This window comes from Lycorma delicatula, chromosome 1, assembly GCF_047948215.1.
Source record: "Lycorma delicatula isolate Av1 chromosome 1, ASM4794821v1, whole genome shotgun sequence".
In the NCBI taxonomy this organism is placed as follows: Eukaryota; Metazoa; Arthropoda; class Insecta; order Hemiptera; family Fulgoridae; genus Lycorma; species Lycorma delicatula.
Genome location: NC_134455.1, coordinates 94,786,481 through 94,811,333, shown reverse-complemented (window position 1 = coordinate 94,811,333; position 24,853 = coordinate 94,786,481). Strand labels below are relative to the sequence as shown.

Below are 24,853 nucleotides of genomic sequence, written 5' to 3'. Positions count from 1 at the left end.
ATTAGGGCATTAAAATATTTACATTTTTCAAAAAAAAGAAAAAATGTATACATTTTTAAAATGTTAACATTTGGCTTTCTGTTGTCTTGTTCATGAGACAATTAATTGTCTTTATTGCGTAAGTTATTTTAGTAAGTTTTCACCTTTCTTAGGTGTATATAGTTTATTAACTTATGAGGATTAAAACAAAAGAGTCAGTAGATATGATTTTCTCTTTTCTTTTTTTTTCTTGTATTATATTTAGTTTAGGGTAATGTTTGAATTGTTCGTTTCTGTGCCTTTATCACATAACTTTTATCTTTTGTTCAACCTTTAAAAAAAAGTTTGCTATATTCACTGGAAAAATGTGCTCTTTCTTACTTAGTGTAGTTTGATAATAAAGTTTTGTAACATTACACAATTTATAAGAAAGCTGATGGATCTTTATACTAACATCAGGTGGCTCTTTGAAGCTAGATTTGTAGAAATGTGTTTTAACTGATAAATTTATTTAAATGATTAAAATTAGTCAAATTTTGTTAGCTTTCTTAAACTGTATAATTCACCTAAAAGTAGCTACTATTAATGTGTAGAAAATAATTAGAGCATTACAAACAAATTAGCCATAAAATTCACTTATCTTTCTCTAACTAGATTGGATATTATTTATAAATATATAAGATAACATGAGCTAAAGTATTGCTGTATTAATCTAAAAGCTAATAAAGTTAACACTATACAGTATTAATCATGATCCCATTCTTGCATTTAACAACTCATGTAATTATTAATTATAAAATATTTCAACCCATAAAAGAAAAAAAATCGGTAACTTACTAGTTTACTATTATATTTATATCACATTATGTTGTTAACAACAATCACAAACATATTAAATTATGAAAAAGTCACTAAAGAAATTAAGTACATGTAAAGTTCTAACTGTGTTATGTTATTTGATTAAAAATATTGATTTTGTATAATGAAACAACATACTGTACAGAATAATGCCAGGAAAACACTGTTTTGTGTATCATATTTATTATTAAGAAATTGTCAATTTAAAAAAAGTTATAAAAGTACTGTCAAATACTGCTGTAATAAAAGTATTTTTAAGATATTTAAGATTAAATTGTGTGAAGTAATTTCAAGGCAATAATAATATTTAACAAGTCAATCTTTAATTTACTGATTTTTCTTTTACCTAAGCATTTTTTTTAAAGTTTAAAGCTTAAACAGCTTACATGTTTAAACTGCCAGATTTATTATTGAAATTATTTTAATAAGCACTGATCTTTAATTAAAGACAAAAAATATACTTGTTTAACAACATTCAGAGATATTTTTGATTTTTTATGTCAAATGAACTAAACATTTGCTAGATTCAAGCTAACTTCTTATCTCTTGCACAATGATAGTAGAGATTTCAAATAAGTGGTATCTAATTAGGTTGCCTATAATCTACAGTAGTGGGGAGTTTTGGTTTTATCTCAGAAATTGAAGTTACTGGCTTATAATACAGCAAAGTTTCAAAGTCATGACACCTTTCTTTACCTTAAAGTTAAAGCCAGTATTTGATGAGAAAATGATTAAAATGCAATGATTTTTTTTATGGAGGATCTTTCCATAAATTTCTACTGAAATAACCAAATAATTAAAAGAATTAATTTTAAAAGAAAATTACTTTAAGGAAAAAAGTAAATTGTACTCGCAATAGGATATAAAAAGTACGCTAGATAGATTCTCTGAAACAGTATGCAGAGGAATTGAAATGGGAATTAAGAAATAGGATTAATTATCAAATAATGTTTGGAATAGTCAGATTAGATATGAAACAAAATATGAAACCTATTGGTTTTTAAGTATTCTTGTGCAAGATTTTTATTAATGATACTTCAGCTGCATCATAATTAAAAAAAATAACAGTTTAAAAAAAACAGTTTTAAAAAAATTAGCTTAAAAAATCTTTTAAAAACTTAACAGCTGGAAAGTTGGAAAAAAGAATGGTGTTATAAATGTATGAGTTTATAAAATTTAAAGAAAATGATATTGCTTGATTTATAAATAATGGTTATGGACGCACTCCATAGCTTCTTTTTCCTAACTCATTACTCACACCTGGTATACCTAATCAATTTTACTGTGATAGTACTAAAACTCATGTAAATGGTACTAAATTCATTATATTTGGTTATTAATTTCATTAGCACTAGTAAATTAAGCTGACAGCTGTTTAAATATTATTTGATAATTTTATTAATTCATGACAAACTTTATTTCATTGAATTCAGTACCAAATAAATACTGAATTCAATAAATATAGAATTTTGTCATGATGGTATAATTTGCATAGAATTTTATTTAACTTTGTGTTTCAGAATAACTATTTACAATTGGAAATATATAATTTTACATTATTGTTCCATTTTGCAATTTAATACAGATTTATATTTTTATGAATTTCTAAAAGTCAATTGAAATTGCATTGGCTTTTGTTCATAAAAAGGCAGTCCAGTATTTGGTGATACGTCTGTGCTTTCATACAATGAAACCCCATTCAGTTGTACTTTGCACATTACATAATAATTGGATTCTCATTATTTTTTAAATATTACCAAAAAAAGTTATATATAGAATTCTAACTTTTTTTTTAATAATAAATATGTATTAATGATCATAACTGGCAAAGCAGAGTGGGATAAATTGTTTCCAACTATTCTGAAGATAAATATTCAAATTTATATCGTTAACAGAATTTAACAATATATCTATTGTTATAATAATTATAATAATGACAGAATTCTGTTATTATAATTTATTTATAATAACAGAATTATTCTGTTCTATGTTAAATAAATTAATATATTTACATATATATAACACACCCACCCACACACACACACACCCACACACACATGTACACACACACCCACACACACATGTACACACACACCCACACACACATGTACACACACACACACCAACACACACACACACCAACACACACACACACACACCAACACACACACACACACCAACACACACACACACACACACACACACACCAACACACACACACACACACACACACACACACACACACACACACACACACACATACAGATTTTTAATTTGCAATATTTATGTAAATATTATGCAAAAAAAATATAATTATGTTTGTATGAAAAATGTCTAAAATTTAATCAATTCAATTATATTTTGTTTCATTTTTAAATATTCCACAATATACATACAATATCTTCTAAAAAAATTAAAGTAATTAACAAATAAATTATTCTTAAATTTAAAATTATTATTATAATGGAATTTTGAAACAATTTTTTTGTTAGAAGTTTATCAATTAGAGGTAACCAATTAAACCACACTTTATTTATTAGAGCAAAGTGGAACAAATGTATTATGAAATGAAGGAATAAAAGTAACTAAGTAATTAATGCGCAAATAGAATAAAAAAAGTGAATTTGATGGAATAAGATTTCCCATTGAATATTTCATTATTATCAATTACATAAATTAAATTGTGCTACAGATTGTATTATGAAATTTTTAACTGCATACAATGTATATAAATAGCATCAGTCCACAGTCAGTATTAGCTATTTTATATGCTACCAGGTTAGCTAATAATTTATTCTAACTGCTTATGATCCAGCTATGGGGGTTTCATGGTATTACATTATTATGCATGTTTATTCAATACATTATTTATCCTATTTTAAAAACAAACACTTTTATATACATAATATAAAAATTATTAAAAAATGTTATACTAAACTAATGAATAAATATAAAAATAACGTAATTACATAGTGGTTAAAAATACTCATTTTTTTTTTTTACTTTTAGCTTCAGTTCTGAAAAATTATATCTAGTAAACTAAAACAAACAGTGGTTCTTCTGTATTAATTAATTTTAGTTATGTTTTTATTAAATCTTTACACATTTGTTACATTCATACGATTTGAAGGGGAAAAAATTTTAAATACATAATATTTAATACCCATAATTACTATATTTTTGACAGTTTTTTTGTTGTTGACTAAGCAGAGTTTTTTAACCTAAGACAGTACCTTTATTAATTTTTTTTTTTTTTTTTTTTTTTTTTTTTTTTTATATATTAAAGTTTTAAGTGTGTTATATTTACATTAAAATTAATTCTTACAACATTTTTAATATTTTATTAAGATTGAAATTTAATGTTTAGTTTCCTGACATTTTTATTCTAGAGGAATAATTAATTGAACTACTAATAATCTGAATAAAAGTATTTTAGTTAAAAAGTTAGAACTTTTTATTTACTGGTTTAATTTGTGATAAAATTAACTGAATTTATTTTTTCCTGCATACATGCATCACTTGGTTTATAAAAATTAAAATAAATCATAAATATGCAGGTTGCAAAAATATTTGATTAATTTAATGAAGAAATTCACTGTTTGTTTTATATAAAATAGTAAATTGCTTAAATTTCACTTCTATAGGTATATTTGTATCATAAATAAACAATTTAAGTCAACATGTAACTTAGATAACCTTATGTAAAAAAAGAAAAATATATATATATTTATAAATGTATATCAGAAAACACTAACATTTTAATAAATTACCTAAATAAGATTGCTACTATATACAATTGTGTGTATATGTTTACATATACACAAGTCATATATATGGATTAACATAAAACATACCTATAAAAAATCTTTTAAATTATCCAACAAGAAAGTTCACATACATAATGAAAAAGTTATACTGGTTGTAAATAAACATAAAACATTGCTATAAAGAAAAAACTATTAAATGAAGAAATATAAATCAATTCTACAAATGCAATAGTTCCAGAAACTATAAAGTAAAAATAATACATTGAAATAATTAAGAAAAACATACATATGGAATATCTGTTATCTATAAGGTACAGTGTAATGGACTGTTACAGTTGCAATATTTTACTGATAAAATGCAACAAATTCCATCTTTTAGTCTCAGTACTAATTTAACTTGCGTTGAACTTTTTGAGTTCTCCGATTTTTTATTGCTAGTGGTGACCCATTTTGATTTGAAGGTTCTCTAGAGTCAGATAATTCTTGCTGTCCAAAATGCTTCTCTACTAATTCATCAAAAAAGATTTCTAGTTTATTTGTTAACTCAATAATGTTGCTGTACTCCTAAAATCAATAAAAGTTGAATTATTTTAATAATTTAAAAAAATAATTTTGAAACATTGTAAAATAATGTAATCTCTAAAAATTTTTTATGTTAATAAAGCAGAAATGTTTAACAGTACAATGATATTTCCCTTCTCTGTTTTTCCTCACCAAGCTTTTACTATGAGTTACATTTATGCTTTGTCAAGAGAAAAAAATTGACTGCCTATTTCCGACAAATTAAATTCTCCATATTTTAAAAGACTTTTCTACTGATGTTTTAACTAACTGGAAATTGTTAGTTTTTAACTAACTGATGTTGTCTACTGCTGTTTAAACAAAAGTTGAACTTAGTCAACTATTTGTTCATTTTATTTAAAATTTCCTGTAAAAACTGTACATTGTAAAAAAATTTGATTTTTTCAAATTTTATTCTTTTTTGTTGTAACTAGAAATTAGTTTTCAAACAACTAAAGATGAAAAGTTTAATAACTGAAATGTCAAAGGTATAATGCAGTTTCCTTAAGCTGGTGAAAATTTCTGATCCAAGAAATCATTATATGACATTTTTCTCAATCAGATTTTCTACCATCCTTTGATAGCCATCTAGAAGCATTAAGAGCATAACGTTTTTGCTACTTTAATTACAAGTACGCTGATGTATTAATCAATCCATTCTTTTACCTCTTTCTCTGTTTCTTTTTTCTTTCACATTTCATGTATAACAAGAATGTATTTATTCTATTTTACTGAATTCTACTGAATTTATATCTAAATCTATTAATAGTATATATTTTAAAAAGGTGATAACCAGCTAAGAACAGTCAAGGTTGTGAGTAGCATCTTGTTATTGGGTTCCTATGTTTAAAACATCATTTTTAGCATAAATTATTGGTATGTGTTATAATATAAGTCAATTTCATTTTGATTTCTAACAGCTTGTCCAACTATATGTTCTGTCAATTCTAATTCATGTAGCAATTAATGAAACTTAAACCAGTCATTCTCAGTCCTGCAATCAGCTCAATTGCGTGGCATGATTAGTTATAAGTGGAAATACCCGAACGTGTTGAGATCCTATTCACTATTAATGTTTATGATTATGATGAATGACATTGCCATGAGCAACTGGCACCAGAAGTTTGGAAAGATACAAACATATATGTATGCCCATCCCTGAACATGATAATGCTGGGCCTCACACTGTACAGATTCATAAAGTTTACCTGAACAGTGCAACTAGGAAAGTGAAATAATCTCATCTGAAGCCTAGACTTTTTCCTGATAAAGAATTCAATCTCTTTTCAATGAAACCAATCAATTTAAAAATTACAAAAAATGAAAATACCAATTAGCGAATACATGGGACTACAAATATTTATTTACAATATGGTAAGTACTTGAATGAGGGTGGTAACAGTTTGGAAAAGTAAATCTTTATTTAATAAACAATTTTTTTTCTATTTATTCAGCATCTTAAGTAAATTTTTGGGAAAGAGCCCAATAAAAAATGAATACATTTTTCCAGTTCCATATAAGTACCTACTCAGTAATATTGATTAGCAATCTTACACAAATTCTATTCTAATTTCTACTCTTTTAATTCTAAACTCAAGACAGTGCATTCAGCATGGAACATTAGAAGCTGCAACTGAAACTGCAAAGGATTAATCCATATACGCAACAACTTCAGTAACAAACTCATGAGCTCAGGGATTTAAGAACAAAAAGATGAAATTTTATCTTTTAGTAAATTTACTTTATTTAGTTCAGAATTAAAGCTACTAAACTCTAGTAACACAAACTCTTTAGTTTAGCATTCTCTTCTTGAAGAGAAAATAGTTCAAACAATTTTTAAATTGCAATGTTTTAATATGGAATTGTTCAGACTGAAGGGTTAATTATGTACAGTTTTGTTCAATTTATGAATAATATCTTGCAAAGTCAACTGCAAAACTGCCAAAATGAGAGACAAGTCAAGTTGAGATGTTCCAGATTTCTTGCTCAGTAGATTTGTTGAACATGATGCCCCACTAGATTTAGGAGGGTCAGCAGAAGAAGTAGAATTAGGAAGAGCGACAGCAATAGATGGGAGAACAATTATTGAAGAGTTAACCACAGAACTCTGAATACCAGAAATAATACTCTATAATAAAATATAAATATAAATTTTTGATGGTGTTGAAAGGCCAGGCATAAGAGAAATAATCATCTTCAGCCATATGGATAGATAGATTTTTTAGTTTTAGATAGACAGTTTGTAAGTCTCTTACAAAGCTAGTCATCACGTTTATAAATATTCACAGTTTAAATCTCATCCTCATCTGAACTTAATTTCAAACATTTTGAGTGAAATCAAACACTGCAAATGGACCAAGGAAGAAAGTTTTGCCAGCTAAAATATTGTTTTGAACACAATCTGTGTTGGACAAGTATCTGAGCTACCTAGTATATAGGGGAACAACGAAAGGAAAAATGAAAGAAAAGCATTGTTTTTGAACAAAAGCAACTGTTCAATGTAAACTAATATCTAACTGTGACATCACTAGGCACTAAACATACAACTATTTTTATGGTAATGAATACAACTTGTAATTATATTAATAGTATGTTAATTACAAAAAATATAGAAACAACATAGATGAACAACTGAATTTGAAAATAGAACTACTTATATACGTAACTTTTTATCAAATTTACACACAGTTTTAAAAAGTATTTAATAGAATTAATTAAAATTTAATGGAGTACATATAAATTGATTGGAATGAATATTATAGAAATTAGTAAAAACAATATCCAACTACTTAAATAATTACCTAAAACTATTTATCTTGAATTTACATAAGGAAATATTAATCTGATAAAATAATGTTTTATTAATTTAATGAAGTAAAAGAATAAATGTCTAACCTTGTTCACTTCTTTACTGTTAATAAACATCTGTCTAATATCTGCCAAAATATGATCAGTATTTTCATATATATGACCTTTTAATTTAAAATTGATAGCATTAATATTTATTATTTTGTTAACATTTTCATTTTTGGTAACAGATTCCTGAAAAAAAAAAAACTGATAGTTTATAATTTAAATTAACAAAGATATATGTTTATATTTTCAAAATGAAAAGTATTAAAAATGACTGTATCAATGCACTGTAGTGCATTTCCCTAACTTTAATTATTTCCCATTGAATGCCAACTTCCACACTAATACATAGAGATTATGTTGTGCAGCTCATAATAGATTACTCTCATCAATCCATTCTGTTATCTTAAGCCTTGCTTTTGTCATCCTCTAAGAGTGTTATTCTAACACTCTTGGAGGATGCATCAACCCACTCTAAGATGACAGATCCCCAGATCTCACAAAGCATCACATCAAATTACAGTTTATGTTTTAAATGATTTTTAATGAATATTTAAACTAAAAGTAATTACAACTTAAAATTATAACAAAAGGCCAATAAATCAGAAAACTAACTGAAAAGTTTTTCTTTTGAAAATGTAAGAAGTGTTAATTTCACTAAAGAAAATAAAGCTGATTGCTGGGTCATGAATCTACTACCTCTTGACGTTTTTAAGCAGTGTTTTTATTTGGAAGAAATCTTTTAATGGTGAATGGTTTCAGGAAAAGTCAGAGTAGAATCTGATGTGGTAAGCCTGATAAATGTTATGCTGGATTGCTTGGGTTTTGGGGAGCACTTGTGTTTTCTGTAATTCATTGAAGCCATCCAACTGTACTGTGTATGATAGTAAAAGTAAAATTTTACCTGTATTTAAGATGTAGATAGTAGTGGGTACAGGTAATATCTCTGGTGTAGGAGACAACATAAACTTGGTCATAATTAAAGAAAAGACTAAGGAAAACAGTTTTATGGTTAATATTGAGCATTTCAATATTAAATCAATATTCGTCAATTCTTAGAGACAGGTTCTCCTCATACGATGGTTTTTCCTTGGACAATTACTCATTTTCCTATTTGTTATAATGAATATCCCTGTTAATATGCGCATCTCTTGTTTTGAAAAAAAAAAATTTAATATGGAGAAACTCTAGATTTTTAGGATCAGCATTTTAAATGCCAGAATTTATGTTCAGGATGAATGAAATTTTGATTGTCAGAATTATTTTTTGTTATTTTAGAAAAAAAAAACTGTATTAATGGTTTTAATAAAGAATATAGTTTGATAAGTATTCAGTTTGGTTGAATCAAAGCTAGAAAGTTGTTCAATGGTATGTTTCTTACTTATTTTGAATACATCATGTGAAGAACAATAAGAAAGTGCTAAATTGCCCTAAATTGTTAACTAGCCCTAAATTCACAAACAGTAAATTGTTTGCAGTCATTTATTGAAAATTCCCAACTTTCCAATTTAAATAGCAGCATAAGAAGTAGCAAATGAAAGTCATTGTGATGAATCCTGGAAAATAAAATAATCCTTCATAGTTAATTTAGCCCCAAGAACTTAATGAGGATATTTCAAAGTTGAGTTTTGTGAATCATGTTAACCAATACTGATACAGGCCCACTATCTTTTAGTAAAGTGCATTAGTATGTTAAATGCAAAGATAAGTCAGCCTAGTTGTCAGTATTGATCTGATGTATTTACATTAGACATGCTGCTATTGTAAAGGACAAACTCTTGTTTCTAGCTTAACAAATGGGTGAGTATTTTTGGTGGACAGTATTTTTGTGTTTTGAATGCCCACCAAAATAAATATATTTTTTTTAACAAAAGGAAATTGTACAATTACGGACCCAGAAATAAATTTGCCAGAAAATATAATTGTCTGACCAAACAGCAGGATAATTTAAATTAGCGTGCTATAAGATTTTGTTTTTATTAGACAAAAATGTTCTCTTTTTGAACCTAAATTTTACTAATTTAATAATACTTCAGCTTATACAATTACTGTGATACTTTTTCTATTTAATAATGTTTGCATTTCAAGCTCTTTTTGTTACATTGCTTTGTGTTATGTTACATATGTTATGTTATGTTATGCTTTGTGTTAAGTTGACCAGACATACTTCATATAATTTTATGAAAAAAAGGAATCATGGGGATCATGTTTTCTGTTATTTTCTTTATTTTACAAGTGCATTAATAAAATACTTCTTAATATTATTTGTGGTTGTAGAATATATTTGTAAACATTCCTGGTTAAATTCATTTATAAATAAATTTACTTTCAAATTCATTAATCTTGATTCATGATAAGTATATAATACCTAAATACATACTCTACAAAGATTAAAAAAAGGAACTGTAGGATAATAGAAACATGATTTCAAGAATATAAGGAAATTGAATTCTCCAAGTTAATTATATTCAAGGTAGATCTTGCAACCATGAATCAAATAATTACAGTAATAAAGAGATCTATAAATTAATTAAAAAGCTATTTATCAATGTTGAAAATCATTATCAACCTTTATTGAAAAGAGAACAGGGTTGAAAACTAATTTTTTTATATTAATTATTATTATTTTTTATATTAGATTATTATTATTATTTTTATTAGATTATATTATGATTTACCTTTTGCATTTCTAAGTTACTTGTTTCCATTTTTGATAAACTGTTAAGAATTTCCTGTAGTCTGAACAATGTCTGCCTGTTAATGCATTTTCTGTTGTACTTCACCCAGTTAGCAGGGTTTTTATGAATATTTCGTGAATCTCCTTTGTAAGAAGGTATTTGAAATGAAAAATCCCGGGGTTTATCCCATGGTTTATTTCTGGACTGGCAATACTCCCTTGGTTTCTGAAGAATTGAAACCGATCTAATATTGGATGATACTTTTTGTTTTGTATTTTTGTCTCTTTTCTGATTTATTCCTCTCTCTTTAGTTAAATGATCTTCAGAATCATTATCATTTGCCGTGTTATCTGAGTCATCACTATCCATGTTTTTTGTATTTAAAGAGTTAGATTTTAAATCAGTTACATTATTACTTATGTCATTGGATCTTTCAGTCTCATATGCCTGAGCCTCTTTTAAATCTGATTGGCCTTCAAGTTTGCTGAAAGACTGAATTAACCAATCATCTGTTTTGATTGTAGACTTTGTTACTTCTGAGTCAATTGATCTATTTTCTTCTTTATTTTTATTACAAACACAGTCATTACAAATGTTATTTTTGCAGGATTCAGTAGTTTGATTAGTTTCAGAAACTGTATTTGATTCTTCTAGAACTGGTTCTTTTGTTTTTGTAGTACTTTTCTCTTGACTGCTCATATTATTCTTATCTGATTGATTCTTTTTATCTTGTTTACACATAAGTGATTTACCTAATACTTCAGCAGATGCTAGAGCTGCTTTCCAGACTAAATCTGTACTTTTTATGTCATCTGTTCTACTTGTTTGGATACTTTTTTCATTAGTGTTTGCTGGTTTTGAAATGTTTTTTTTTGATTGAGAAAAAATATTACTTTTAGTAAAAGGTACCGTAATTCCAGTTACTAGGACATCATCAAATATGTAATTTAAATTGTTTGTTGATTGTAACACAAGTGATTTTGATTTATTTGGAACTCTGTAACTGCCTGGTTTCATGTAAGATTTAATTGGATAATATTCTTCTGAGCTATCATCTCCATCAGCATTATTTACTGGAACAGGAATCATTGTTTTCTGTTCGCAGTTTTTATGACCAAACATATTTTGATTTGTGACTGAATTAGAGTGGTACATTTCATTGTGAAAAAAAGGTGTTCCATAGTTTGTATTTGTAGCCATTGATTTACTATCTCCAATACAAAAATTCTGATAGATTATGTTACTTTTTGTTTCATCCATCATGTTGAAAGGATTTTGAGGGATATTATTTTGTAATAAAGGAATATTCATTTGAGGATTACATAAATTTACTCTGTTATACATGTTATTATTAGACATTATTTCTTTATGAAAATGTTCTTCTGATTTAAAATTGATATTATTTTTTCGTTTTGGTGACTGTTTCAGATTTTGGTAGTAAGCTGGTTGTCGGTTATAACAATATGATGATGATGTATTTTCTCTTACATTTTGTATGTTGTGTGGAAGAGCACTATACTGGTTTCCAAAAAAATTGAATGGTTTTACAATCATATTCTCAACAGGACCCTTACTTTGAGCTACATACTGAAAATTAACTGCTGGAATTTGCCCAGTTGGCTGAGTCTGTTGCATTGTTATACCTTGTCCTGGCATCACTGTACATGGTGTTTCGGTCTGAAAGTCTGGTGTGGTTACTGTGGTCCATCGTTTACGTTGCTTTCTTTCATTTGCTGTTTGCAGATTAAATGAATTTTGCTGATTATTTTGTGATAGTTCCCAATAAACATCAGAGGGTTTTTTTTGGCCTATCTCTGGAACATTTTGCTTCCAGTTATTGTTTTGATTGTGAGCTGTAAATATATTTGCTATATTTTTAGGAAATTGAATTTCCTGCATATGAAATGGAGATGGCTGAAAATTTATGGTATCTTTTTGCAGAGGCTGATTAATAGTATAACTGGTATTTCCAGTCTTAGTCACTGATGAAACTTCTTTACATTTTGATTGGGCTTGATTAAGAAGTGGATTGATTTGTGAAAATTTGGGCGTTTGGGATTCTTTTAAAAGTTTATTTTCTTTTTCTTCTCCTTTTGGTACAGATTCTTTCAAATTCTGTATAACAACTATTAAATGGTCAAGTAATGATCTTGATTTTATTTGCCAATCTTGAAAACTTTGGTATAAATTTATATCATCTAAATTTTTTGGTTTGTATTCAGCATTTCCAGATTCTCCAAAATATGAATTTAAAATCCCCCAAGAATCTGCTAATTTCAAGAAACTAAATATTAGTTCTGATATTAGAACAGTAAGTTCACGGCATTCTATTGTACTGGCAACAGAAACACAACGTTTTACAGTTTTGCAGTAGTTTTCCAAATCATGATCATGGGTAACAATGTTTAAATCTTTAATAATACGTTCAAATACTAAACAACCTGTAATTGCAGATTTTCTAAATGAAATTTCATCATCACAGTTATCTGAAAGGATTTCATTTTTACCCTCTGAATTTGGAATTTTGTTTTCATTATTTGAAGTAATAAAAAAATTATCTCCTTGACTAAATTTATTCATCATGGAAAATATATTAGGTACAGATGCAGATTTATTTGTTATATTTTTTTCTTCAGTCTTTGATTTATGATGCAATGATTTTATAACATTATTCCCCATATTTTCACCTCCATTATTTTGCTGAATTAAGTTATATGAATCCATTTTATTACCATTGCATTCTTTCATGTCTATTGATCTAAGTTGCCCAAATATCCAAGAACCAATTGATGTCATAGATTTTGATTCTAAACTGTTAGTGTTTGATTGTTGTATAATTATATTTTTCATTTCACTTGAACTACTCTCTAAACTTTCTTTATCGCTTCCTGAATGTCTGCTTGAGTTATCAGTTTCAGATTTACTTTTATCCAGTTTAACTCCATATACTTGATCAGAAATTTTGTTTGAAGAATTCATATCATTACATAAATCCTGTTCATGACTGTATTTTGAATTATCTTTTTTTGGGGTAGAGGTAATTGCATTACTAAAACTCATTCCAGCATCAAAATGTTTTGAAAGAAAATTGTTACTGGTTTTGTAAGTTGGAGTGTTTCCTTTAAAAGTTTCAATATAATTTAACTCTTGGTTTGTTTTCTGATAGACTAATTTATTACTTTCAATCACATCTTCTTTATCTACACCTTTACTTTGTGGACCACATAGAGATGATACAAGTTTTTCACCCTCTAGAGAAAATTCAAACAAGCCAGATGAGTCTAAATCTTTTGAATAATCTCCATCAAACTCAAATGCAGCATTATTTGACAACTTGTTTTTTGATACTTTATCATCATCATCATCATCATCATCATCATCATCATCATCATCGTCGTCGTCGTCATCATTTGCACCGCTCAAAGTAGGTTCAATAAATGATAAAATAAAATTAGGATTATCTGTGTCATCTCTTTTATCATCAGGAGATACTTTGTTAATGTTAAATGACATACTTTCACAATTAAAAAGAAGTTTTGGAAGTGCAGATTTACAGTTTAGAAATAATTGTTGCTGACATATTAAAGAGATATTTTTTTTTTAAATTAACATTATTATATTTTTTGTATTCTTGTTCAGTCTTTACTTTGTTTGCAGTAGATGGCACAAAGAGTCCTGATCAATTGAAGGAATGTCTGTATAAATGGAAGTTTGGTCTTTACATTTGTGTAGTATATTCTGTGAATTGTTATCATTGGTAGACCTTTTTAAACTGTACCGTTTTAAAATACAGCTAATGTCTTAATAACAAATTTCATATTTGCTTTTTATATTATTAATGCCTTGATGCATGATTGGTCTTTGTTGTGTGTTTGGTTCATGATTAGATGTTCATCTGAAATAAATATATTTTTAATTGAAGTTTTAATATTTTATCTTATCTACTAAATCAAACTATTTAAATTGTATCATCTTTTAATTTGATTGGAGACTTACTCAGTATTTTTAGTCTCCACCATTTAGAACAAGATTCCTGATAGACTTCCCCTTATTAAGTACTTTTTTGTACTATCATGGTTAATCTGTTCATCAACAGAAGTTGGTGATGCAGACAGATTATTCTGTACTTGGTTGTAAAGATACTTCTTAAATGCTGTAGATACAACAGTAATTTTTCTGGCATTGGTTGTATGACTACAATTATTTACACATTTCAGATTAACATTAGCAAATAATTACACGTATATTTTTCTTGTGCAAAACAAGGTGTATGTAAATGTTTAGTTGCCTTCAAGAACACAGTGAAGCAATTAAAATAAAAATCTATAAAAATACTTTATAGTACTACTGCATGTTACTGTTTTAATATTTAATATTTTTAGGCTTCTATATATATTATATAACCATCATAGTTTTTTTTGAGACGAAACAAAGTTCAAGAGAAAAATTGAACTAAAAGAAATTCTTAAGGGATATCTAGATAGTTTAGTAATACATTAAAAGAAGCTGTAAAATAAACCAAATTCTTTGTACTTTTTGGTTAATGGAGCATTGATTAAATAAGCAAGTTATTTAATCAATGTTAAATAACTTGCTTTGAATATGGCTCAAAACTATTCATTACTGGAGATAAAAAATAATTATTGTAACTTGTCAGATTAGTTGTTTTTAACATATAAAAATCTTAGCTGCTACTATATTTTAACTATTATATGACAGGTTTTTAAATTTAACTGTTGCTATTTGATAATATTACATTTCAGAAATTCTCTATGTTTCTTCTCATTACTTATTACAGTTTGCCTGTTACTTTAAAAATTATGTTACAGTTTCTCAAATATCTGTAGGGTTTCCTAATTTTTAGCAATTATTAGTAATGCCAATAATAAATTAGCTTTTTCATTAAAAAAAAATAAAATTTAAACTTTTTTGTAAATGTTTCTGGCTAATTTTGAAGGCTGTACTACTGAAAAATTTAAGACCATTTTTGACATGACAACATGCCATGGACATGTTGCAATCTTTGACTTTGGTAAATTTTTTACCATATTGTTTAGAACACATTGCTATATTTCATTTTGATAAGGGGTACATGAATAAGTATTTAATTATCCTTGCCATTTTCAAGTAATTTTACCCCACATTTAACTTTTTTAATATTTCATCTTATTAAAATATTAGAATTTAGCTGTAGTAAATTAGCTTGTTATGATTACACTGTACATTTAAAAATATATTCTTAAAAAAAAAAACTAACATTTTAATAAATTTTTGGTATACTTGCTGGCAAAACTTAGAAATTTTATTGTTTTAACTTCATAAAACAGTTTCCAACTAATATTTTTCAAGACATTATTAGATTAACATGGATAAAATTTCAAAATTTCAGAGCATTGAAAAATGAGATTAACATGAATTTTTCTTGTGTCAGGAACATGCTACCCAGATATTGAATGTTATCCAATATTTATACCCTTTAACCCTTAGGTGAATATTTCATATTGAAATCTTTCTTATAGCTCAAAATTTTCCTTCTTTTTTTAAGTATTACAACCTTAGCCATGTATTTCAATGAGGAGGAGGAGGTAGATGAAAATAGATGAAAAAATTCCAGACTTGTTGGAAATTGAACCAGAAACCAGCTAACGAGATGATTTTTTTCAAATAAAAAAAGACTAAACTTTAGCTGACCAAAGTTCTGAAATACTGTAACTGACAAGTAATAACATTAATTAAAAAAAACGTTGAATGTTTTTTAAGCAAGGATTTCCACTTGACTATTGATTTACACTTTGGAAGCAAGTAGTACTTGCATAGAATACTTATTATGTGAGCATACATTGTTTGTAATAATAGTCCAAATCATATTCACATAAGTTAACATACATGATTTCATTGAAATTACAGCTAAAATATATAGTCGAAGTGTGAGGTAAGAGCAACAATTCGTTTCTTAACTGTGAGAAACAAATCATCTGCTGCTGCAGATGGGCGAGATGTACTTGGAGAACACTCAATATGCATTATAGAAACAAACAACACAATTTTCAAACTTAACCTTTACAAATATCATTTGGTCTATAAAAATTTCTAAAGGTTAAGTTTGAAAATTGTGTTGTTTGTTTCTATAATGCATATTGAGTGTTCTCCAAGTACATCTTGCCCATCTGTGATTACAAATGATTTGGCTTTCAGTTTCACAACTATCAAATGAATCGCCTAACATTTCCCTATGATTTAAAAAAATGTTTCAATGATATACAAAATGTCAATAGAACTGCTGAGTTACAGAAAATTATGTACCAGGTGAATGCCAAAAATGTTGTTAGATGAACAGAAGAATAACACTACTAAGGTTATTCATTCACAGTACAGTCCTGACCTCAGTAAATTTATTTTAATGTAATAAAATATCAACCCAATAAAATATTAAAAAAATTAATTATAAAGGCAGTCTTAAAACAGTTGCATTATTATTAGATTTTAATTTTTAAATGAAAGTAAGTGTGGAAAGAGGAAAAGATAGGAAAAAATAGCAAAATAATAATGCACAAAAATAATATTCACTGAAGGTTTCACTAAAAGTTAGATTTTAATGGATAGTGAAAACTTTTTGGTCAAATTTGTAATTTGGCAATGGTCCACCATTGTTGATTAATCAGAAGTGGATGATCACTTACAGTTCCAACTTTAAATCATTTCACAATTGAGGCAGTTATTGGTATATGAATTAGATTAAAATTAAGATTTACAAATTATTATTATAACTTCTAACAGACTGGGGTCACAATTAATTAGTTACTCAACATATTTTTTTCAGATCAAGCTTGTGAAGCAAGCTATTAATAAATGTTATTAATAACATTTTAGAAGTTATTGAAAATTTTATCCCAAAAAGTTAATGGATGTGAGGAGAATGGTAGAGGGTCTTAATGTTTATGGTATACTTGAATAAGCTTTTGTTAAAGTTTACATAATTCAAGTACAGCTTTTATATGCATCACAAATTGTAAATTCTTTTTATCAACATTTCAGTTTATATTGAAAAAATTTTAGAATGCAAGTGGAGTGTGGTTATACATGTAGTGTAAGTTGTGTTTTTTACTTTAAAAACATATCAGGTTATTAACCTCCCTGAGGAATATCAGCTACTTACCTCCCTGAATTGATGAGTGAAAATTCTAGGCAACAGGTTGGAATATATAGTTCTTTTACTGTAAGCTGAATTCTAATGTAAACAAACAATATGTTACTGGTGGTTATTTATAAAAAATATTTTGTTGATTTGAGGCTACATAAGTGTAGTAGCTGCAACAAAGAATTTTAAAGCAGCTTCATATAACTTTCTAAAACAAGCTTGAAAATTTTATATGTGTGTATTTAAAGAGCATTAACACACTGATGGTTAGTTTACTTAAGGAGTCACCATACAATCCGGATCTTTGATAATGTCTCTTCCAGCCACAATTTTATTACATTCTTTAATACAAAATACATTTTTGTATGGTAATCTTTATTTCTTTTTCCTGTTTAGCCTCCGGAAATTACAGTGAGAGTAAATGTAGTTTTTTACAGCCTCAGTTCGACCATTCCTGAGATGTGTGGTTAATTGAAATCAAACTACCTAGTTTGGATTTTACTGATTATTCAAAGAGTTTAAAGAATTAATAAACAAATATGAAAAGTAATGATTATAACGCTACTGTTTTATTATTCAATATATCACTAACAAATTGGTGAGCAATTCATAATTCACTTGAATTTAAAACTAATTTTTATTAAGAATTATTAATTATATTTAATTCAAATTAAATGAAGAAAGATTTTGGGTAAAAGTCATCGGGTGTTTTCACAGTAATAACTTGTGATCTAAAAGATTGTGGTAAAAGACTAAAAATATTAAAGGTAAAAAACTAGTATAAAAAAATGAAAAAAAATCATTTAATATTTTTAACTAAATTCATTCAAAATTCGTATTTAAACATTGTATAAGCTTCGATGTTTGCGTTAATTATGGTTATTGGGCGATAATAAAGCTGGACATTTTTTTTATACAGAAACGTAAGGTTATGAGAATACAGGAAAAATGTGTAAATAAAAATTAATTTAAATTGTAATCTAATTCTTCATTGATTTTTATAATTCTTTTAAGTACAATTTTTTTAAGTACAATAAAATTCAAGACAGAAAATTACAAATAAAGATTAAAATAAATTTTCTGTATAATACAGAAGAAAGATTATTGACACTGAATGAACATTCCTATATGTTTATTAAATACGTTTTATACGTTTATTTGCTTATAAGTACGTTTATTAAATATAGATAAAAATATGAGTAGTCTCAATGACCATAACTATGTAATACAAACATTTTCGATGTAAACAATCTGTGGAAAACGTATAGTAGAATTAATTTTTGTTTTTCAACAATGCAGTTTTTATTAAAATCAAGTAATAAATACAACTGTCTATTACATGTTGGCTATAGCTAGCCTAATATTAACTACCACATTATTTAATTATTCAATAAAATATCTATTTGGTTATATTAAGTGATAAAATAAAAGTGTATCATGAAAGTATTTCATGTACATCATGGAATTCAAAATGATGACATTTTTTTAATACACGATAAATATAAATATAAATTACAATACCTATGCATGATTGATGGCTGCTAAAATTTTGTTTATTCTTCATTAAATTGGATCGCTTCTATAAAATCAATAAAAACATGTATAAAATAGATTTTACATTTTCAGTAAACAATTCTTAATTGATCTAAGAACACTTACTAGGTTTATAAAAATTATTTTTGGTTATTATCCTTCCATTAAATCGTCTCAAATACTAAACTTATTACAACAGCTGAGATCCGTGTTTACTTAATAAGATTTAGTTTGTAAGTGGAAAATTGCAAACATTTATATCATGTCATCACACATTTGATCTAATATTAAACATATGAGAGTTTAATAGAATAAATCATATGTTATTCTTCATATTTTGTTTCCGTGTTACTAGTGTATTAAAAATATTTAATATACACATTATTTACTTAAATATGTTATTTATTCACCATTATATTTTATATTAAATCACTTTATTTTCATGTACAATTATTTCATCAATCCTCTGGTAAACTAATAAAACTAAAAATTTATAAAGACAAGACCATATGATTTCTTATGACAGATATTACACTTCATTGCTGAAGGTGCTTTAAAATTCACTAAGAAAGATTTTAAAATTGTCTATTATTTTATAGCATCATTTATACGAACGACAGTGATGAAAATTTAATTTAAAAAAAATAAGTTTTATTAAGTATGTATACGTCTGCAAAACAGTAGTACGTTGTTGCAGTTGGTATGGCTAGATTTCTTATGAATGAAAGAAATATTTAGAAATTTTAGTTGAGAAATATATCGTATGTAAAACAAGGTAGAGTATTCATTCACCTTTCTACGGGAAAATTGTTATCAATTGTTTATTTGAGGAATTAATTTGTATAATTGAGTGTGCGCGCGCCCGCGCCATTTAAATACTTGCAATTATCATGGAACCGACTTCATTGTGTGGCATTAGCAAGGATCTGGAAGTCGGTTTTATCCGACAAGTACCTCTGTTCCATGTTGGCATTTTTTGCTTTTCATTTAAAAAACAGAGAAAAGAATTCCAATTCGGTTTTTAGACAGGAGTCGCTGCCACCAAAATTATACAAATACAAAGGATATAGGCCTGTTAAATTTTCCATGTTCTTAATAAAGATTCAACCAAAACCCAGATGATTTTGGCTGAAGGACAAATCAAATAAATTTCGCTGAAAAAGATCGAGTAATTCAAGACTCCTTTCCAGATAGCGAGTATCTATTCTAACTGTAATCCCTCAGGAGATCAAATAATATTTACTCGGAAGTGGAGTTAGTAAATTACTACTGGAGTTATTTAGTAAATTACTAAATAACGAAGATGTATTCGACTGCTTCAATTTTATGATACGTAGGTTCCATTCCTCTAGATATAAAATAAGCCACTTAGCGACATTTAAAACGTCTTTAGAAAAAAATTTTTAACTATTAAAAGCAAAGGGTTTTTGCTTCCCTACGGAAAGTCAACAAACATCCATAAAATTATGTGGCTCGTAGAAGCATAACGGAATATGTAAGTCTAAATACTTTTGGTTGATTAGCAGAAAGACTTCTTTTTTCTAAAAAGTTTCTGAATTAATAATAATATTAATCTTATGATAATAACAGCGGTCTTGATTATGATATCGTAGTGATATAATCATGGGAGATTTAATTAAATGACTTGCGTCATTAGATTGTTAAAAAAGTAGTCAGGGTAGAATAAAAACATTAATTCTCCAGGAGTCTCATGTTCAACGAAGTTCTTTACGAATTATTGGGTTCCTTTACGGTTTATGGTAAAAACTAACTTTGTAGATTTTTTATATCGTTTACACAACTGCAATAATTATTCGTTTAAAAAAACGAAAGCTAGGCATTTTTTATTTAGCGTATTTTTAATTATAAGATTACACTTATAATGTGCAAACTAAAATCCATTTAAGCAAAATATGTTATTTTAAATACAAAAATTTATCGGAAAACTCATCTAAAACAGTAATATTTACTATAAAACCAAGTACGGATTAAAGAAGCAATCGGAAAATAACTTAAAAAGAATTTTGGCAAAGAAAGAATATAAAAAAAATGGATCGATTAAAAATTATTCATTTAAAATTAATGTGATTACTACTCAAACCACAATTATTAATATAATGATCTACATATTATTAATGTTTTACGAATTCATTTACATGAATAATGAAGGTAGAATGGTTACGCTGCTGAGTGGGATTGTAACTACTTAATTTTAAAACTTTTGCTTACTAGTACTAATCTTCAGTTGTCTAATCTCTTTATAACAATTGAAAATAAAATGTATTGGTAATAAAGATAAATGTATTATCAAACTAAATAAGCTTAATTCTAATTTTTCTGTCAATTTACTGCAAGCTCTATAGTAAAAATTAAATGAAAAGTGTTTAGTTATTTAAATTTGTTTTTTTAAAGGACAATATTTAAGCTTAATTTTATTGAATGTGTTTAAAATGCATGTATCAATTTTCTTTTTGTTGATGAGTGATTTCAAATTATATAACCAAAGTATTATAGAAAATATTGTTAAGTAAACGGTCTTAAACAATTGGCTAAAATCATTAAAGTAAAAATATTTATTAAATTTATCATTGCCAGTTTTACTAAGGTGATTATGATACAAAGTTATTGAAAACTATACCTGAAACAAAGTTATTTGAAAATTTTAAGGATTTTTTCATAAAGGCCTATGTTGAAATATTGTAAATTATCTAAAACTTATATAAATAAAATAAATTCCACTGAAAAAAATACTTACTAAAAAGAAATCTTTTTTTAAATTTGATATCTTTAAAACTGCCAAATTAAAAAGAATATTCAACAACTTACAAAGAAAAAAATCAGTTTATTTAGTTAAATGGAAAAGTCAAATTAAAAAAGAAATTTAATAAAGTTTACAAAAAAATTGCTTAAAATCTGAAAATGGATTGTTTTTGTTACCAGTAGATACTGGGGAAGTAACATTTATGGCGACAGTGAGGATTATAAATACTTATTAAATACTATACTACTTGTTAAACGAACAAATAACTATTATCAAATCTAAAGCGTAAAGTTAGCTTAAAAACAACTAAATTACTGACAAGTCCAACTCAGACTGCCACCAGCAAAGACGTCCATTACATAGGACTGGACAGGATAAAAATTATTTCAAGAAATGTAGGTGGTTAGCATGAACCTTAAAGAAATAAAATATATACTCTGTTTCATGAACCAAAATTTAAGAAAGGGATTAAAAACATTAAAAAAATAAAAATTCTAAAATGCTATTACATTTTTTTCCTGTCACACTGATAAACATAATTTTTGTTTCCTAATATGCGATACATGATTTTAATCTGTTTTTGTGATACTGAAAACGAATAGGCACTGAGAATGTTTCTACACACCATTTCTGAAAAAAATTAAATTTTAATTACAGGATTTTTTTCATTTTTCAACGTATAGTTAGCATTTTACGCTCCTTTATTGTATTTTGTTATTGTTAGCTCATTTTTTGTTTAAAATTGTTAACATAATTTGTAAGCTGTAAATAAAGAATACTAGATGAAGAATTAAATCATATCATTGTCACATATTATGACATCATGTCTAATACTTAAGAGTGAACCTTCATGGACAAGATTAATCATGTCTGTGCAGGTCAAAACATGTAGCTGAAAACATAGCTGTGTTGTTTGTATTAAGCACTGGATTTAGGAATGAATTAATTTTGTACAGTCTTATTGCTGTCTTAAGTTTGTTAACAGTGAAGTGTCATAATGCCTCGAAATTGTATAACTGATATGGATGCCTTTTGTTATGTATGTGGTGAGTTTAGCGCAAAATCAAATAGAAAAAAACATTAAAATGCATATCATTTGTATTTTCAGTGTAAAATTGGTGATCAGGTTAACAGGTGGGCTCCTCAAATAGTATGCGCTAATTGTTCTGTATATTTAAGAAAGTGGTTGAAACATACACGGAAGGCTATGCCATTTGATGTACCTATGGTTTAGCGTGAACCAAAGGATCATGTAACCGATTGTTACTTTTGTCTAACAGGTGTGTCTGGAATTTCTAAAAACTCGTAACATACTGTAAAATATCAGGCCTGTAACTCACAGTGAAATTATGCCAGTTCTGAGCCACCTTGAATGTATGTTTCGAAAGCAGCGATGAAGAATCACGCGGTACTGAAGAAGACAACAACGATTTTGATTTTGAATTATCTTCCAATAAGCCACATCTTATATCACAAGGTGAATTAAATGATTTGGTTAGGGATTTAAATTTATCAAAAAAATTAAGCTTAAGTGTTAGGATCAAAAGTGCAAAGTTGGAATTTACTTCAAAATAATACTTTCTCAATATTTTATTGATGACAATAATTTGGTTTATTGCACTAATATTGATTTGCTTATTTTGAACTAACGACAACTTCATAAACCTGAGGACTGGGGTTTTTTTCATAGATTCGTCCAAGTATAGTTTACAAGTGGTTCTAATACACAGCGGTAACAAATACCAAATGCTTATGGAAATAATTTGAGAGACATACGATGTGATGAAAGACGTTCTTGAAAAAATTAATTATAAAAAACATAGATAGAACATAAATTGGGATTTGAAAGTATTGCTATTTTGTTAGGCTTGCAGTTTGGCTATAGTAAAACCACCATGTATTTTCTTTGCGAATGGGACAGCCGAGCTAGGGGTAAACATGTTACCAAAGAGTGGAAGAAACGAGATAGCTCGAAATTGGGATAAATGTTATTCATGAGCTCTTTGTAGAATCCAAATAATATTTTTACCCTCTCTCCATATCAAGCTAGAATTAATGAAAAATTTTGTAAAAGCAATGAAGAACGACAGTTCCGGATTTTTCTACGTCAGGCACAAATTTCCGAATTTAAGTGAAGGAAAAATTAAAGAAGAAATATTTGTTGGTCCTCAAATAAGAGAGTTGGTCAAAGATGATGTATTTATATTTAACTCATGTTAAATAATGTAGAAAATGTAGCTTGGGCTTCATTTAAAGACGTTTGCAAAACTTTTCTCGGCAAACAAAAATCAGAAAATCACTGCCATGTAAAATTTGGCAATGTAAAATTACAAATTTGACAGATTTGAACTATATTTTCCCTTAATTTTTAAATTGCATTTACAGATCTGTAATCTAAGCAAAAAAGAAATTAAATAAATGGTATCTCACTTGGAAAAAGATTAAACGTTTTTATGCACAAGTTTCTCAAAAATTAATTAAAATTTATTACGTTTATGTTTTTGTTCAAGCCAATAGCATTCTAATCCTTAATTTAGCTCAGACCTCAGAAATTTTATAAATTATTGAAAAATGTAAAGAACAATTGAAAAGGAATTATTTTTCTTTTTATTTAACTTAAAAAAATAATTTTATTAATTTTAGAAAATATTTCTATTTCTAAATTAAACATTTTAATTGCCAATTTAAAACTGTAACTGTACGATTTAATGAACAAAAAAAAGCA

At 27.0% G+C, this 24,853-nt stretch overlaps 1 protein-coding gene across 1 annotated transcript; it reads right to left on the bottom strand.

The window, feature by feature from the left end:
- Positions 1 to 4,991: 4,991 nt before the first annotated feature.
- Positions 4,992 to 20,332, bottom strand: LOC142317571 (uncharacterized). The gene is made up of 6 exons (XM_075354129.1): positions 20,322 to 20,332; positions 14,766 to 14,890; positions 12,117 to 14,043; positions 10,697 to 12,029; positions 7,057 to 7,293; positions 4,992 to 5,168 (listed from the first exon to the last, which is right to left on the bottom strand). The coding sequence occupies exons 1-6, from the start codon at positions 20,330 to 20,332 to the stop codon at positions 4,992 to 4,994; spliced, it is 3,810 nt and encodes a 1,269-aa protein (XP_075210244.1).
- Between the last annotated feature and the right edge of the window lie 4,521 nt (positions 20,333 to 24,853).